The sequence below is a fragment of the Pan troglodytes genome, chromosome 2 (genome assembly GCF_028858775.2).
Source record: "Pan troglodytes isolate AG18354 chromosome 2, NHGRI_mPanTro3-v2.0_pri, whole genome shotgun sequence".
Lineage (NCBI taxonomy): Eukaryota > Metazoa > Chordata > Mammalia > Primates > Hominidae > Pan > Pan troglodytes.
In genome coordinates this window covers 149,640,010-149,658,829 of record NC_086015.1, presented here as the reverse complement: position 1 = coordinate 149,658,829, position 18,820 = coordinate 149,640,010, and the positions used below count along the sequence as shown (strand labels likewise).

Here is an 18,820-nt window from a genome sequence, read left to right as displayed (position 1 = left end):
ATCATTCTAAATTCTTTATATATTTTAACTTCCTTAATCATCATAAAAATCCTCTGTGGTAGATACCATTACTACTCTCATTTTACCGATTAGAAAACAGGCAAAGAGATTGTCAAGTAATTTTCACAAGTCATAGGCACAGGAAGTAAAAAAGAAAGAATTCAAACTCAGGTAGCTCGATTTTCCTTCTTCCTTTTTCTATCTTATTTTCTCAATTTCTTTCTCCACCTTCCTCCCTTCCATTCCCTTTTTTCTTCCCTCCCCCCACCTCTCTTAGTATGTCTTCAAATGTTTGTGTCAACCTTGGTTAGCAGGGTAATCGGGAGAACAGCACCGGGAATGGAGAGGGTGAGGTTTCATTTTTCTCCATATATGGCGTTATTGTTTGGAAGATCATGTGTTTTTGTTTGTTTGTTTGTTTGTTTGAGACGAGTCTTGCTCTCTCTCCCAGGCTGGAGTGTAGTGGCTGGATCTCGACTCACTGCAACCTCTGCCTTCCGGGTTCAAGCGATTTTTCTCCTGCCTCAGCCTCCCCAGTAGATGGGATTACAGGGGCACACCACCACACCTGGCTCATTTTTGTATTTTTAGTAGAGACAGGGTTTCACCATGTTGTCCAGGCTGGTCTTGAACTCCTGGCCTCAGGTGATTCGCCTGCCTCGGCCTCCCAAAATGCTAGGGTTACAGGCGTGTAAATAAATTTTTAAAAAATCAGTCGAAACGTCAGTGCAATATGTATTTATTTATTGCATGAGGGTGTGCCAGTTGCAGGCACACCCTGAAAAATCAAAGGCGCGTCCTGAAAAATTAAACATTCTACACACCTCATCATTTTCACTCTTAACTTCAAAATGCCTTTTGATGGAAAGAAAAGGGAGAAGGGCAAGGGCTAGAGATAAAATAATCTCGACCGCTCCTCATTTGTAGTCTAAGCTCCCTCACCTTGAAAAGCTACAGGCTTCTAAGGGATGGAGGTCAAGACCAGAGTTAAGGAAGTTCCCGGGGTAGGCCACTCCCCACCTGATGATTTTCCAGTTCCAGCTGGTGTCGACGTCCCAGTTCATCTGTGCCCTTAACCACCGGAGAAACGTTTCCGGAGTCTCTCCAAAGAGCAAAAGAGGGGACGGGGATGGGGAGAGGGAGACGGGAAGGGCTGGGCGGCGGCTGCGCGTCGCACACGGGGGGGTGTGGGTGCAGTCGCGCCTTCAGCTCGGCCGCGCTCCAGCAGCAAAGCTGGATCCTCTGAGCCCGCGCAGGGACCAGGGGAGGGAAGCCTTGTTGTACCCTTGGGGTCCAGAAACCTAAACTAGGGGCTGCTGCAGGTGTAGACTCTGAGGCTGGTCCAGGCCCCTTTTCCGCCGACTTCCGGGAGGGCTGTGCAACAGGTGTGCCTGGCAGTCAAGGGGCAGACGGGAGGAAGCCACGCTAGGACCTCGGCTCGCTCAGGGCTGTGCGGGAGCAGCTGCAGCCACGGGTAAGGGGGCGGCTTTCTCAGTCGCCTCCCTGTGGGACTGGGGTGTGCCTGGCTAGTGGGGACGATGCTCCGCCCCATAATTGTGTTTGCGTCAGAGGGCGGGGCAAGGGCCCGATGGGCCTCCGGAAGCGACACCTGAAGTGGAACGGAAACTCGGCAAGGGGCCCCAGGCGGCCCAGCGGTACCCTGGCTCACACCAGAACCGTTCGAATGACAAGGGGTGTCCTGCCTGAAAACGCCTTGCGGGGCTCAGCTTCCCCTTAGCTACACTGCTTTACAGGTAGAGAGCGGCCCTGAATCCTGGGCAGAGGCTGGGCTCAGGAGCATGTGCCAGCATAGTGGGGCTATTAGAGGGGACGGTTAATACAGCCTGCAAGCTGTCATTTATCAGTAAGTATTCAATGAAGTCCGCCAGGAGCCCACGTCTATGCTAGGCCCTCTACAATACCAGCTTAGGAAAGATAGTGGCGGTATCTAGCACGGTTCCTAAGACCATTAGCTCCAGTCAGGCTCCCCGACTTTAAATTCGGCCTCTACTGCTTCACATCTGTGGACTGTCAGCCACTTTCTTCATATATGTTCTTTCCATTGCCTCATTTCTGAAACTGTGTAAGTATTAAATGAGCTACAGAGTATTACACTGAAATTTGGCACATTGGGAGAATGTGAGATTTTTTGTTTGTTTTTCAATGAAATAGGAACATAAATGCAACGGACATGAATCATGAATAATTTCAATTCAGCTAGTTACTGAGCTGTACAGCATTAAGTAAACATTTTATCTTTATGGGCTTAGTTTTCTCATTTATAAAGAAGAAAGGAAAGCTATTTGTGAGGGAGGTCTGGGTTGTTAGGAAAGGTTTTTGAGCAGTAATTAATGTGTGTTAATGTAAAGTTCTTAGAGCAGTGCCTGGCACTACAGAAAGTACTCAGTGAAAGTTAGCTTTTATTATTTTAAATATTTGACAAAGTCCCTGCTTCTCCAAGCTGACTCTCTGGTTCCCATGTGGTTTCATTCATTCACTGTTATTTCTGGAAGTCTTGGCATGGCCACTTGCCAGTTGCAGGAACAGGCAGTCGTTGTTTCTTCCCGCTTATGACATTGAGATACATGGTTAGTACCAGTGACACTTAGAAGTGTCAGGCGGTTTGGGGGCTCCTTTCTTTCTTGAACTTTTCCTAAGAGCAAACCTTTCTCTTATTGCCACCCTGATGTTTACAATAGAAGGGTTTTGAGCAATGAACAAGCACAAGGAAATGAAAAACACATACAAAGGAAAATGAGTGGATTGCTGCAGTTGGATAGACAAGTGTAAAATACCTGGGTCTCACTGTACATCAAGCAGCCTTCAGATCTGTAAGGGAACTATTCTTACTGACTGAAAAGAGCAAAATAATACTGTACACTCATTGTTGAATTAACAAACACAGATTAAGTGGCTTGTCTTGGATAAGACAAACCAAGCTCTGGCCTTTGAGGTCTTAAAGTGCAGGAAGAGTGACTTTAAACATTTGTGAACTGGCCCTTGTGCACCTTTCCATCCTCATCTCTAAGGGTCTGTCCATCTTTTGCTCTGTAATTTCATAAATTTTCATTTCCCGAATAAGCCCAGTTTCCTGCAGCTTAGGACTTCTACTAGTGAGCTTCCCTCTGTCTATAATGCCCTACCACGCCCCTCATACATCCCTATGGCCTGGCTGATTCTAGACTTTTTTCAACTCTCCGCTCTGACCTTCCTGACAACGCCACCACTACTCCAACTAAATCAGTGACTCCATATCCTTTTTATTGTACCATTATTTGTATTCATAGTGCTTAATGTATTTGTATATATACAAATACATTTGTATTGTTATATATGTGTTATCCATAATATATTTATAATAAATTTAATTAATATAATATGCTGGAATATATTTAATTTTATTAACTGCCTGTCTCCTCCATTTTTTAGTGCCTGTATAGTGCCTTTCATGCTCTATGCCTTTGGTTAATATTCCTTGAATATTAATCAAATGGTAGTAATTAGATGGTAACCAAATCTTTTAAGTGCATAAAATTTACATATCATGTAAATATATTATTCAACTAGATTAATATTCAAGGGAGGTCTGGGTTGTTGGGAAAAGTTTTTGAGCAGTGATAAAGCAATCAAATGAGAATAACTGACTTTAAGACTCATTTTTGTTTCTTTTGTCTCCTTGGTTTACTTGTTAGTTTTGTAGAACACTTTACTACTACAATTTCAGTTGGGTCTAGTTGATCAATATTCCTTGAAAAACAAAATAAGCTTTATGTTAAGTGAGTATTTATGTACTTATACATTTATACATGTGTACATATATGTGGATATATGTATGTACACATATGTGTACCTATACACACACTCTATAGCACTGCCTTGAACAGTGCTAAATTTAAAAGCCAAAGCACTTTAGTTAATCAGTAGTAACAACTGTGCTTTTCATTTCCCAAAATTTGTTGTTAAAAACTGCTTTTTAAAAAAGTTTTGCCTATCCTAGTTAAAAACTAATTGGTCATGAGACTAAATTGAAATTCAAGATATTTCTATCTTACGTAAGAAAGATACCTTAAAGATAACCTCTAACAACTTTCACTGAAATTTGGCACATTGGGAGAATGTGGGGTTTTTTGTTTGTCTTTTATTCAATGAAATAGGAACACGAATGCAATGGACATGAATCATGAATAATTTCAGTTCAGCTAGTTACTGAGCTGTACAGCATTAAGTAAACACTTTATCTTTATGGGCTTAGTTTTCTCATTTATGAAGAAGAAAGGAAAACTCCAATTTGTGAGGGAGGTCTGGGTTGTTAGGAAAGGTTTTTGAGCAGTAATAAAGCAATCAAATGAGAATAAGTGACTTTAAGACTCATTTTTGTTGCTTTTGTCTCCTTGGTGTACTTGTTAGTTTTGTAGAACACTTTACTACTACAATTTCAGTTGGGTCTAGTTGATATATTATCTACATTTTAATTCAAGGTTTAATATAAAATTCTATAGGCCAGGTGTGGTGGTCCACACCTGTAATCCCAGCGCTTTGGGAGGCTGAGGTGGGCAGATAACGAGACCAGGAGTTTGACACCAGCCTGGCCAACATGGGAAAATCCCGTTTCTACTAAGAATACAAAAATTACCCAGGTGTGGGGGCATATGCCTGTAATCTCAGCTATGCTGGTGGCTGAGGCACGAGAATTGCTTGAACCTAGGAGGCAGAGGTTGCAGTGAGCTGAGATCGTGCCACTGGCCTTCAGCCTGGGCAACAGAGCAAGACTCTGTCTCAATAAAACCAAGACTAACAAACAAACAAAACTGTAAAAGGCTATCTTACATTGGTTCTAAGCATATGTGTTTTGTTTTCTTGAGCCTAGATGCTGAAGTGGATTTTTATAGTAAAACTCCCGGTTACAAGGTGCTTTACATTAATAACTGGCCTCAGTCACCCTACTTCAATCTCATACCTCACAGATATGGTGTGCTTTGTACTCAAAGGCTCACCATCTTCTTGCCCCACACATGTGTAAAAATGCATCTGTGCTTGCTCTGCTTTACTTTGACTGAAACCACAATTCAAGGGATGAAATGTTTGTCTTCTTAGATGGTAACCAAATCTTTTAAGTGCATAAAATTTACATATCATGTAACTGAATGATGTGAAAGCTATTTAATTTGTGAGTTACCTCAATAAATGTTGCCTTCTCCCTGGGCTATTCACAGTTCCCCTCTGGCATAGCATAATGTCTCATTCTTACTTATTGGTAGGAAGTTAGGCACCTAGAATTCTTGTGATTGTTTTCAGAATGGTAGAGTTTTCCTAAAATAATTCAGAACCTATGTCTCTGCTTGGGGCTTGAGAAGAATATGAACTGTTTTACATTGTGATTTTTTTTTTTTTTTTTTTTTGTGGAGGGTGAGTGTGGCGGGAGAGAGTTGTTCTTAGGCATAACTAGGTTTAGGTTATTAATCTGAATTTATTTGTTAATTGTCTATGTTGCAGGCATAGTAATTTTAGGATCTTCCAGAATTAAATATGATTTCCCTGTGAGTTCCAGGTTTTACTTTAGTTATGTTTGAAAGCAGTAAAACAAAAAATTTTCAGGACCTTAAGAAATGGGTCAAAAGGCTTTAGCTGTGTCAAAAGATAAATTACAACAAATTTAAAGATGTAATTAGCTTATATTAGGAATTCATGAATATGACAGCATCTTATCTAAAAATAGAGAGATGCTACATGCGGCATTGCAGAATAGTCAGTTTTTATAAGGTACCTTGAGCAGGAATGAGGAAATAGCATAATACAAAAAGTGGATTAGTTAACGGTAGATTAGTTCAGGTTACTCTCTTTATAAGGACTAAAGTAGTGGGAACTTCTTTATTATGCAGGCTAAAACTGGCCTGTTTGGAGTCTGGGCTTTCATTTCTCTCCTGATTTCTTGGAAGGTCAAATAAACAACTTAGTTTCAGTTTGGTAATGTGGAACTTTAGCATTAGTTACTCCATTTTGATTTGATCTGTTGAAGCCTAGTGCAGGAGCTCAAACCAAATGGATGTCCTCCTATACAGCTGTTAATATTTAACAACTGTAATACAAATTATGAAGTCAGAACTGGAAATCCTCTGTGCTATTTCTCCCTCTCCCTGAGTGCAGAAGTTTATAATTATCAAATAGTCCAGAGCAGCAATGAAGACATGATTTCTGATAGAATTACTTTAAAAGAGATGTACTAATGTGTATATAGTATATGCTGCCTCAATTTACTCCAAATTTATCACTTAACAGAGAGTTAGAAAGAAGTGTGTAGTAATCAGATTGTAACTTGAAGTTCTGTGTTTGTTTTGGAGTAACTATAATTCAAATGGTATAATATATAATATGACTTTATTACAAACTTTTGCTTTGTTTTAGTACAGCATAAAAATATGATTTTCTCTTTCTCTGAAGTTATTTCTAGAATTTACTTTTTAGTAAGAGTGGTGGAAGCAATGATTTAAAGTTATCATGTTAGATTAACTAGCTAATTTAGTCAGGACACAGCCCAATCATTTCCTAAACTGAGTCATGTTATTTCTTGGAATAGACTCATCATATTAGTCAGAATTCTCTAAAGAAACAGAGCAGTAGGATGGAGACATATATATATATGAAGAGATGTATTATAAGAAATTGGCTCATGCAATTTTGTATGCTGAAAAGTCCCACCACATTAGAAGTCTGTAAACTGGAGACCAGGAAAACTAGTGGTCTACCCTAGTTAGTCTAGTTACCCTAGTTAGTCTACCCTAGTTAGACATGTTTACTAGCTTATTGTTCACCTTATAGATTAACTGCAGAAAAATGTAAGTTTTAATATTTCTACTCTTCTGACTTGATGAGGTCCACAGCATTGATTTCTGACCAGTTAATGCAAACTGGATTCCGATTGTTCTAAGAAAATCCAGGAAATTAAATCAGTAACACAAATACATCTTTTGATTTATTTCAGGGCCAAATAAACCCACTTGGAATTATTCAACCTTTGCTGAACTTCTTGAGTAGATGTAACTAAGAGGTGACTATAATTGGAGAATTCTTAAGAGTTTCACTATATTATGAAAATGTGTGCTTAAAGTTGGTAATCATAAAAAATAATTTTGAAATGGCAGGTAAGGAGGTGGTTTCTTCTTGAGAATTCTAGATTTTAGTTGAGGATGTGGAGGGATCAGTTGACTTATTTACCACTTAGGATTGCACAGTAGGAGGAGTTGGTAAAAGGGAAGCCAACACCGGAGTGGGCCTGAGAAGTAGGAGGGCAGTTTGTATTAGCGTGCATGGGTCCAAGATAAAAATTTTGGGTAATGGAGTTTTTGCCTGATGTGTTCATTGTAATTAACAGCCATGAAAAGCACTGGGATCTACAGTAGATGGAGAAAACAGTGACTGGATAGCAGTGGGAAAGACTAGGATGGGGTCAAGGCAACAGAAGGCAGAATTACTGAGTAGAATATTTGCTGTCATTTATGTTTCTGTAGAAATACCAAGTATAGGCAGGGCGCGGTGGCTCACACCTGTAATCCCAGAACTCTGGGAGGCCGACGCGGGCAGATCACGAGGTCAGGAGATCAAGAACATCCTGGCTAACACGGACAAAAAAAATTAGCCGGGCGTGGTGGCGGGTGCCTGCAGTCCCAGCTACTCCGGAGTCCGAGACAGGAGAATGGCGTGAATCCGGGAGGCGGAGCTTGCAGTGAGCCCAGATCTCGCCACTGCACTACGACAGAGCGAGACTCCGTCTCAAAAAAGAAAAAAAAGAAATACCAAGTACAAAGTTTCACTTGGTGGTCAGGATGCTATGGCTGTGACAACTCCTGAGAGTGGGTTCTCTGATAAAAAATAAATAAATAAATACATCTCTTAATGAACAGAGTAGTGTCAGAACTTCTCAAATTTGCTGGTCAGGATTGGCATGACAGGTCCACAGGACCTGAAATTTTCCGAGATAATTGCAGTAGTGTGATCTGATAATTAACCTTTCTTGCTCTTTAGCTGAACCATTCCTGGAGCCCAAGCCCAGAGGCTTGGAAATGAACCACACACTTCATTTAGATTGTGCAGGTTGTGAAGGCTGAAGTTTTAGCTCAATTACCCTTTGGGGTCTTAGCTCACAGCATTTCTTCATGGCTTTCCTCCTGATTAGACCCTCTTCCTAAAGGCTTTTAGAAAGTGTTCACCATCGGCCGAGCGCAGTGACTCACGACTATAATCCCAGCACTTTGGGAGGCCGCGGTGGGCAGATCACGAGGTCAGGAGTTCAAGACCAGCCTGGCCAACATGGTGAAACCCCGTCTCTACTAAAAAATACAAAAATTAGCTGGGTATGGTGGCGTGTGCCTGTAATCCCAGCTACTCGGGAGGCTGAGGCACGAGAATCGCTTGAACGCAGGAGGCAGAGGTTGCAGGGAGCCAAGATCATGCCACTACACTCCAGCTTGGTGACAGAGCGAGACTCCATCTCCAAAAAAAAAAAAAGAAAAGAAAAGAAAAAGAAAAAAGAAAGGGTTCATCGTCGTGGGCTGACCAACAATTTCTAAATTCCCACCAAGGCCACATGCAGCGGTTTATGCCTGTAATCCCAAGACTTTGGGAGGGCGAGACAGGAGGATCACTTGAGTCCAGGAGTTTGAGACCAGCCTGGGCAACATAATGAGACCTTGTCTCCATAGAAAATAATAATAAATTCTACTGTGAAAACAGGAAGGGGAATGAGGTCAAGCCCAAAGGATTTAAATGGCCAGATAAGGCTCTACTAGATGAATAAAGAGAAATATCCCATGAATGTGACTGTATTGTTTTAGAATATCTTGTTCCAACAGTTGTATTGGACCTACAAATGTATAGACAGCATATTAATATCAGGTCTTTTTCAGAACTATTTCAATCCATGAACAATAAAAGTAAGTAACTTACTAAGTGTTTAATTTCCTCCCTATAATACTAAATGTGTTGTTGACTTGTTCTTTGTCATTTTTTTTTAGCTTATGAAAGGATATTATTTGTAGTTGTGTTTTCCCTTGTAAATTCCAGTACTGGGCACTCCTGAAAACTTCGCAAGATATATATGAGATCGTGGAACTCACTCTTCTGCTTAAATTCCTCCAGTAATTATCAATGACACCTGGGATAAAATCCAAACTCCTTACTAAGGGTCTCCCTAGATGAACTTCTTCCTATTGCTTTGGTGACAGCCATGCATACTCCTCCTTTCTTATGACTCTCCTCTCTCAAGAACATGCTAAATTCCTTACAAAGTCAGCGTTTTTACATTTGCTTTTCCTTCCTCCTATAGCATTTCTCGGTAGATCGTCACGTAAAATTTTCCCCTTCTCATCTTTTCGATTTCAACATAAATTATATCCATCTAAAGTAACTTCCTTATCCTCTGTCCTTTCTCCCATGTTTTCCCCATCATACCAATATGAAGTCTTTTATAAAAAATTATTTTATTTCTTCCAGAAGTTAACTGTAAGCTCATTGACAGCATATTGACTTTTTGATAGCTGTATCCCCTGATTCCACAACAGTGCCAATCACGAGTCATCTATATTCATTAATCGTAGGAGGAATAAATTATAAAAGCTATATTTACAGTGCATTAGTACTAGGTTAAATCTGTTTGCTAACCCTTATTTTTTATTAGTATATGAGCCTGTCACCAGTGTTCCACTTAAATGTATTGCCTATTCTAAGTATTATATTTTATGTGGCATTAATTATTTATTTAAAATATTGAGGAACATAGTCCCTTGAAATTATTTTTCATTCCTATGGAATCACTACACTGTGGACTATACAAATAAGCTTATGAAGCATCATTGCAATGTACATTTACGTGTAATATAAAGATTATACTTATTAAATTTCTTCCTCTATTCTGCTACTTTAGAATTTTTCATCTGTTAAATATTTTGCTTTTCTTTCTCAAACTCTGTTGATTTTTTCCCTTCTGTTTTGTTTAATTTTCTCAAATTATGTGTTCTAAAGATCTAAGAGTGACAAATTGTGAAATTTAATTTTGTAACCGCAATATCATAATTGATGTTTTAAGAACAATATCAAGGGAAACAGGAGAGGAACACGCTGTAGATTAAAACTCCTTGTAACCCATTGGCCCAGACAAGCATCTGAAAAGTACTAGGAGGGACGACATGATTTTACATCTATATTAGGGTTTCTCAACACTGTAGTATTTTGGGGTGGATAATTATTTGTTTTCAGGAGGATGTTCTGGGCATTTTAGGATGTTTAGCGGCATCCCTGGCTTCTATCAACCAGCTGACAATATCAGTCTCTCCTCCAGTTGCGACAACTAAAAATGGATCCAAACCTTGATAGATACCCCTTCAGGGGTCAACCCCATCTCCCCATTGACTTCTATACATATAGGATATGTCATTTGTTATAATTCCACAATTAAAATTTTTCACAGGGTGCTTTTGGTTCTGGGAATGCTGACACATAGCCATTATTTTTGGCTTTTTCTTTTTTTTTTCCAATTTCATCTCTCTTTTCCATGAAGGCATGCCACAATCTTCATATAGATCACTTTAGATCATGGTGGATTTACTTTCACTTTCACAGGTATAAAAGCATATTTTCTATCTGAGTTTTACATAGTAAAGGTAAAGCTCTAGGCCGACTCTATTCACAGTGAACCACCCTCAAAATAGAAGTGAATGTGAAACCACAGATATTTCATTAAAACATATCTGAAGATAAAAACATACCTCAAGCTTCACAGATATAGGACTTCTGAGCTGAGAGGTCAGTTTGTAGATAACTGGGGTTGTTCTAAAAAGGATTGATGACTTTTCTGGGCAGCTACAAATTATTTTACTTGCTCCTATTTCAGGACCTCCTGGACATATTGTCTACCCTAAGCACCAGGCTGGACACATTGGGAAACAGGCTGGCCACCTGGGCTCCCAGGCCTTCTACCCAGGACGTCAGCATGACTACCTAGTCCCACCTGCTGGCACAGCTGGCATTCCTGTTCAAAATCAGCCAGGTAGACCTGCAGGGGTACCATGGATGCCAGCACCACCGCCACCATTAAACTGTCCGCCAGGATTGGAATACTTAAGTCAGGTAATTTCAAATACGTAAAATACTCAGAAAAAAAAAAAAAACTCTCTTTCTGGTTTATGAACCATAGTAATTATGGTTAAGTGATACTTATTTATTTACTGCTTATTAATTAATTAAAGTCAGAAATGGTAAACAGCACATTCTGTTAACAAATCACTAGTTCTTTTGGGTTCGATTCATTGTTAAATCAAAATATGAATGTCACAGGTGATTCTTTTCTATGATCTTTTATATAATGTGATAATAGTCCAAAGTAAACATTTATTAGGCACTATTTTCTAGGTTTTGTTCTAAGCATAATACATGTATTACCTCACTTAATCTTTACAGAATCCCATGATGTGTAAGCGTTGTAATCATCACTACCCTACACAAGAGGAAACTGAGGTCCAGAGCAGTTATATAAATTACCAAGGATTAAAAACCTAATGAACTGGGGGTACACTGTTCATCACCAGTCAGGGGCTGGTACCCTGATTCTGGAATCTGCGCTTTTTAATTCTAATACTGAATAATTTTCTTGACATTTAAAAGACATGTAAAGTTTAGAGTTGAGTTTTAGTAAGTAGTACCAAAAATGACTTAACATTTTTGTGTGGGATTTGACTCATTTTTTCTTACAATTAGTAAAATTACATTTTTATGATGCTTTTTTTCTTTGGAAGACCCAATTTTACAAATCTCACCAATAAGGAAAAAAATGTCCTGGATTTTGCTGTACTACATGATAGCTTACCTCAGCAAAGTGAGGTTTAATATTTGTTTTGTCTTAGAGATCAGATTGGTAAAATAGGAATATAAAGTTTTATATCTCCAATCTATAAACAAATATTCCTATGATAGTCAATGAGTTTTCAGTAAATGAATTATCTCTCTTGTACTCTTTATAATAACTTAATTTTCCACAATGCACTTGCACAGTGAATATTATAAGAATGTTTAGTAGTTCATATTTCTCCAAGAAATGCCCTACAGTTTTTTTAATCAGTCTCAAAAATATATAGAAGAAATTATCACTTACTACAAAATGATTATATGAAGAAGATGTAAAATGAATAACTGAGACTTACAGTAAAAGCTTATTTAAATCAATAAAAAATGTCTTTATATGTTTAAGCCTCATTTAGGAAGAACATTGTTTTCTAACTTTTATAGGGATTCCACTATATTAGTTTATTTTACCTAAATTGACAACTATAATAGTGAATGCTTTCGATAAACATACAGCATTTTTAATTAAAAATATGTTAACTTTAGTTTTACAATAAAAGGTAACAAACTTATTAAAATTTGATATTGATAAATGTCAATAACTGATTATATGCAGTATTAAATAAAAACATGAATAGTAATTAGTTCTCTATAAAATATTTGACATACAACTTCATTTTCTTTTTACTATAATAGATAGATATGATACTAATTCATCAGCAAATTGAACTTCTGGAAGGTATGTATTAATTGTATTGCTCATAGTTCTAAAAAAAGAAGAATTTTATGCAAATAAAGATACATCAAAAACTATAAATATAGCATTCCGAGTGATGTGGGATGGTAAAACTGACTATTTACGAATGTCTGTCTTTACAATAATGAAATCAGTAGTCTATTTCTGAACATCAGAAGTGAAATGGTAAAATACAGTTGGCCCTTCCTGTCCGTGGGTTCTACCTGTGTGAATTCAATCAACCATGGATCAAAAACATATTTTTAGAAATTGTACCTGTACCGAGCATTTGCAGACTTCTTTTTCCTTGTCACTATTTCCTAAGCAGTACAATGTAACAACTCTTTACATAGCATTTACCTTGTATTTGTGTATTATAAGTAATCTAGAGATGATTTAAATAATACGGGAGGAGGTTCATAAGTTCTATACAAACGCCACGCCATTTTATATCAGGGACTTGAGTAGCCTAGGATTTTGGTATTCACAGGAGGTCCTAGAACCAATCTCCTACAAATACTGTGGGATGACTGCACTATTATGATAAGCATCTGTCCTAATGTTATAAACTCTAGCGTAGAAGGAATACAGCCAAGACTTACTTTTGCTCTCTTTTGCAAATAACATTAAGGGATTCACTCACTTTACCTGACTTCTACCACTTCAGCTCTTTTCTCTCCAATTTGTGATCACCTTTAGAATGGCACAGAGCCACATCCAATATTTTAGTTACCTTAGTACATTTCCAAGTGAGTAAACTTTTTGAATTTTGATGGGAGTGTTTTGGAAAATTGCTGTTCCTGCCCACAGTTTCTCTTGGGAGTTCAGATGAACCCAGTAGAATCTTTGTTCCACGTGCTGTAGACTACTAGCCAGGGTGCAGGGGCACTGCAGTGTTGGAGGATGCTGACCAGCAGGCCTCCAGCCTGGCTTCTTAGAAGAGCACTCCTGCTCCTGCTGAATGTTCCTGATGCCACCAGTTATGTTCTTGGGTCCAGTGCTTCCTAGGTGCAAGAATAAATTTAGTAAGCTTCTAGATGCTTCAGAACAGCTGCCAGGGGAATGAGAGCCTAGGTAGAGTTATGAACCACAGCGTCTTCCTTCTGATATAATAAAGTTACTTCTTCTATTTATTATAAAAACTGCTGGTTTTTAGAATATATCTGTTATAATAAATTCATTTTTGCATACTGCAGTTTCTTTAACTGGTTGAAATTATAACTTGAATTGTACAAGCAGAGTAATGAATTTCATTAACATATACAATTGTTACCTATTACATTTAAACTGCTTTTAAAGTACGTGATTAGATATTTATAATGTTCTCGGTTTTTTGTAGTTTCACTAAATTAAGTTTGCTCTGGAAAGGAGCACTTTGTTCTGTAATAATTTGTATTCTAAATTATTTAAAATGTTTTATTTTATGGAATATATAATTAAGATTATAAAATCCAAAAGGCCAGGCACTATACATTATACAACATTATATTTATATTTTTTAGATTTATAAGCTTTACATATATTTGCACAATATATGTGCTTCATTGAAAAATACAAAGTTCCACATTTACCAGTTTTTAATTTTTTAAAAAAGACATTTTTAATTTTCTTTTCTTTCTTTCTCAAATTGAAAGTCTATATTGTTTGCTAACATCGAGGCATATAAAAAGATGATTACTCAGTTTATTTTTAGCACCTGAGACTATGACAAATACTTATACCTTACCACGACTGAAAAGTTAATAGATGCTAAAAATATAATTGTTGCAATCTTTTGTTTTGTCTCCATTTTTCAAGTAACTTGAAGGAAACTTCAAGATTTTGTAACCCCATTGATGTCATTTTATAGATAAACAGCTTAAGATTTTCGCAAGCAAGTTACATAATTAAACAATTAGTTGGATAATAGATGACCACAGAGGAATCAATTTTTTTAAATTCGATTTTAAATTTTTTCACAAACTTTTGTCTGTGGCAGATGTTGAGGTCAAGTGCAGTTCCTATATAGGCAGAGTCCAGGCCTTGTTTGAGTCCCACCGTAGACTCTTAAGGAAGTTTATGGTAATAGGACTTGTGAGGAACATTTCTGTATGATGTCCTTCTGTGGATAGTGGGACAATTCATTGCTCCTTCATGGCTTTAAACAAGGAGAGGTTTCCAATGTGTGGTTCAATATGGAAGTCCTTGGTAAGATACCATGTGAGCATCAGCATTTTGCATTCCTCTGTTTCCCTCATGAAGAGGTTAGCCTATCTAAGGTGCAGAGCTCACTTAGGATGCTCGTGGTCTAGATATTCTGAGTTGAAGCCCTGATTGCCAAGCACCTTCCCCATTTGTTTAATATTCATCTCTTACTTTCAAATTACTGCTGAGCTAAATAAGGGTGCCCTGAGTCCGATGTGATCTTCTAATTTCCTTCCATTTTTGCCTCTCACTTTTTATGCATGTGCCTTGAGAGTTAGCCCTCTTACTGCCTTTCATCAAACAGTGCAAACAAAGAAGACATAAGCATGACTTACAAAAGGAAATCTTAAACCAATTGATTTAATATAGTATTTTTTGCAATCATCCTATATTCCTCTCCATAATATATGAAAACTATACCAAATAAATGGACATTTTATCCATACACCTAGCACCACTGTGCTTACTGGCAGCATTGCCCCAACCCTCAGCAGCAAAGTCTCTCTTCTCACAGGAGCCTATGGGATTAGGAAAATATGACCTGCTTTGTTTTCCATATCTCACATAAGGAATCAATTTCTCCATGCATTCATAGCCTAACTTCCTCTTTTTCCTTTGCCTTTTTCCTCTGCCTGATCAACTCTAAATGCCATTCCTTTTTGTTCCTTCTATGATACTTGGAGCATCATCTAAAACTAGCTAGATATAATATCTTAAGATAGGTTCAATCATTTTAACATAAAGGCAACTGATTTTATTTTCATTTTTAGTTCTTTTCAGTTTTGAAAGTAGTAACGTGTATGAAATCAAGAACAGCTTTGGGCAGAGGATTTATTTTGCAGCAGAAGATACTAATTTCTGTATCCGAAATTGCTGTGGGCGGTCTAGACCTTTTACCTTGAGGATTACTGATAATGTGGGTCGAGAAGTCATAACTCTGGAAAGACCACTAAGATGTAACTGTTGTTGTTGCCCCTGCTGCCTTCAGGAGGTATGTGAGCAATTACTAGAGCTTTTCATAAAGTAGTTCAGCAAGGATTTCCACCCTTTTATTGAATCTGTATAATCAAATGAGATTTAAATGAATATGGCTCCATGAGCTATATGTTTGGGCTTCCAAATCAATTGTATAAGAAGGAAGGCAAGTAAACAACAGGGAATAGTTAGCCTCGTGTCCCGCAGCAGTCTGCCTCATGGGGTTGAGCAACTGCTCAGAAATGAGAGTTCTTGATATTAAAGGAAAGATCAGATAGGGTACCTTTTTCAAATCATTTTTTAGAGATGACTGTAAGAGGCATGGTCGAAATCAGCAGAGTTGCACCATTGAAAATATCCTAAAATAGCATTCTAGGATCATGGGGACTAAAGAATGAAGGAAAGAACAGATGTATTCATCTCATAATTTTGGCCAGCCTAGTAAAGGACAAACCTAGAACAAAGTCTTGTCTCCTTTGTTTTTCATTTCTCCTTTTCAAAATAAAAACTTACATATCTATGTCATCTGCAAAAGGGATATCCTAAATGGGAGTATCTTCAGCTCTGTAGAGACCAGATGTCTCTGTTTCATATTGCATGGCAACCTACTCCTAGAGAATATGATTTCAGAGAAGACACTAGGGTTCAGAGATGTTTTAGGAAAGTTGGCCTTTTCCAGGATCCCATTGGCCCAACACCATATCTGCCTGGGTAACTTAGTCTTCCATACAGATTGCTGTGAGAACATCATACAGATAGACATAAAGGCATAGAGTTAAAGTCTAATACTGCACTTATTTTGAGAGGATAACTGAAGTTATTTATAAAGAATTGCTTTGTTTTCCATGCCATTTAGGTTAGGTATAATTATATATTTGTAAGAATATCTGAGGAAAAACGGACAGTTTGATGGGAAATGCTCTATAATTTGAATAGCACATTAAAATACGTTACCTTATTCAATCTTTAAAAAAAAGTCCTAGGAAGTCCTCACTTACGATGTCTGGCACTTAGGAAATGCTCAGTAAATTAGAGCTATTATTAGATATTTTTATTATGATGATTTATTACGTTCACACATATTTTACTTTTGTAGATAGAAATCCAAGCTCCTCCTGGTGTACCAGTAGGTTATGTTACTCAGACCTGGCACCCATGTCTAACAAAGTTTACAATTCAAAATCAGAAAAGAGAGGATGTACTAAAAATTAGTGGTCCATGTATCGTGTGCAGCTGTATTGCGGGTGTTGATTTTGAGGTAAGAGATGTCATAATGTTTATAGGATTTGCTTTTTTAATAGAAGAAGAATATAATTTTGCAGAATATTATGAATGCCTTAAATTAGTATTGTGTACTGATGTCTCAATAGCAAGATAATATTCCCATATATTTAACTTTGGTCAGAGTGGAGGTTATTACTGACTAAAGGTCAATATTGATAATGATAAATGGATAAAAGAGAAGCAGAGCTCTGTAGTCAAATAAAAATAAGCACATCATTTAACACTTAAACATGTTGGGTTCTGTGTGGTGACACTATATATTATCCATTATAAAGAAAACTTTAACCTCGTCATCTGATTGCCAAAGCATATGGATCCTTCCTTAATCTAAAATATAGGCTGCCAGTGCTCCAGGCCATGTCCAGAAGTTCTGACATCTTTGAGTTCCTACAGAAAGCCCAATTTGGCAAAGATAGTTTTGAGAAAGTCAGTGTAATATGTATTACCCAATTATACTTCTCTGTGGTCTCTTCTTTAACCCTGTATTAAATTAGGTCATTGGAAACCACCATATGTCTCTATATTTAATTCCTGCAGAAATTTCATTACAGCAGTTCTCCAACAGATAGCCTAGCCGTATAATCAAATCATTTAGTTGCAAATGTTTAACCATCAGAAGGTTTTGTAACTTAATCTTGATTTCCTGATTCTCTTGGAAAATCAGAAAATTTAGTAAACTGGGCCAACAATTCCACAAAATGAGGAATAAAAATCCTAAAGTTGAGTAGGGCTACCTCACTTATGATAAAATGTGGGAACTCTGACAGTGTCCCCACATCTTCCTAAGGTTTAGCACTATCCAGTTTCATTCTGTTGCATCCTTCCTTCTCTAATAATATGATTTTTAATTTCTCTATTAGAATTTGGTCATATAAAAATGAATGCTTCCCCTTTTCAACTTTATAATCTGATGACAGAGATGGGAAATTCTAAGAAAACACATGTGTTGTAAAGACTTTTAAAATGCTCTTATAAAGGGATACATATATGTATATAAAATATATTATTATATATGTGTATATAAAATATATGATAATATGCATTGGATATATACATATGTGTGTGGGTATATATGGGTGTGTGGGTATGTGAGTGTGTAATATGTATGTATAGGAACTTTATGTAGGGATATGTATAATAATAGTTTTCTTTTCATGCCCATAAAAATCCAGACAAGTGAAAGATTATTTCTCCTTCTAGGAATGATATTAATAAAAGTCTAATTGGAATATAATTTATTCCTAAGAAATGAGTAAATCACTAAAAAATTGTGAAACATTCTAAATACTAAAAATTTAGATTTCATTCAGTAGCTCTTCAATTCTCTCTGTCTGCAGACACCAGATTCTAAGAGTAACTAATAGTCATACGATTAGAGAATGCAGGAAAATAATGCATATAGCAAATTTTATACAAATGCTGAGTTTGTAATTTAAAAATACCTTTTCAGTAACCATTCATAAATTATATGTTTTGAATTATATAGTGCTCCTCTAGTATCTTACACATTATTTTAATATATTCTTTTGATGTTTACCTAGGTTCTATGTGCTAGTGGCCTATTTGCATTTTTTGCATTTATATTTACACTGCAAATAAATATTTAGTTTTTTAGACTATCTTTACCAATTATTAGTATTAAATTTACAGATTTATAAATTTCATGCTAATATAATACACTACAATTCTTTTTTTTTACTCATACTTCTGATACCAAATGTGTGGATATTTTTTCCCCATGTCAACCAATTCTCCTTCTCTACAGACATCAACTGGGTTCCCTACAACTCAGTTCAATTCTGACACTCACTC

The 18,820-nt window shown here is 37.2% G+C and overlaps 1 protein-coding gene across 23 annotated transcripts in view; it reads left to right on the top strand.

Annotated features, from left to right (window-relative positions):
• The window catches only part of PLSCR2 (phospholipid scramblase 2), a 62,828-nt gene that overhangs the window by 25,145 nt on the left and 18,863 nt on the right, over positions 1–18,820 (top strand). Inside the window, exons 1-6 of one of the 23 annotated variants that reach the window (XM_016942130.4) lie at positions 1,358–1,474; positions 10,883–11,118; positions 11,449–11,505; positions 12,526–12,568; positions 15,520–15,740; positions 16,821–16,982. In XM_016942130.4, coding sequence (XP_016797619.2) covers positions 11,062–11,118; positions 11,449–11,505; positions 12,526–12,568; positions 15,520–15,740; positions 16,821–16,982 — 540 coding nt within the window. In that variant the 5' untranslated portion in view covers positions 1,358–1,474; positions 10,883–11,061. Of the gene's footprint in view, positions 1–1,207; positions 2,084–6,979; positions 7,140–10,681; positions 10,795–10,882; positions 11,119–11,448; positions 11,506–12,525; positions 12,569–15,519; positions 15,741–16,820; positions 16,983–18,820 lie in introns of those variants that run through there. The other 22 variants (XM_063807254.1, XM_054681148.2, XM_063807259.1 and 19 more) reach the window with 22 other exon arrangements.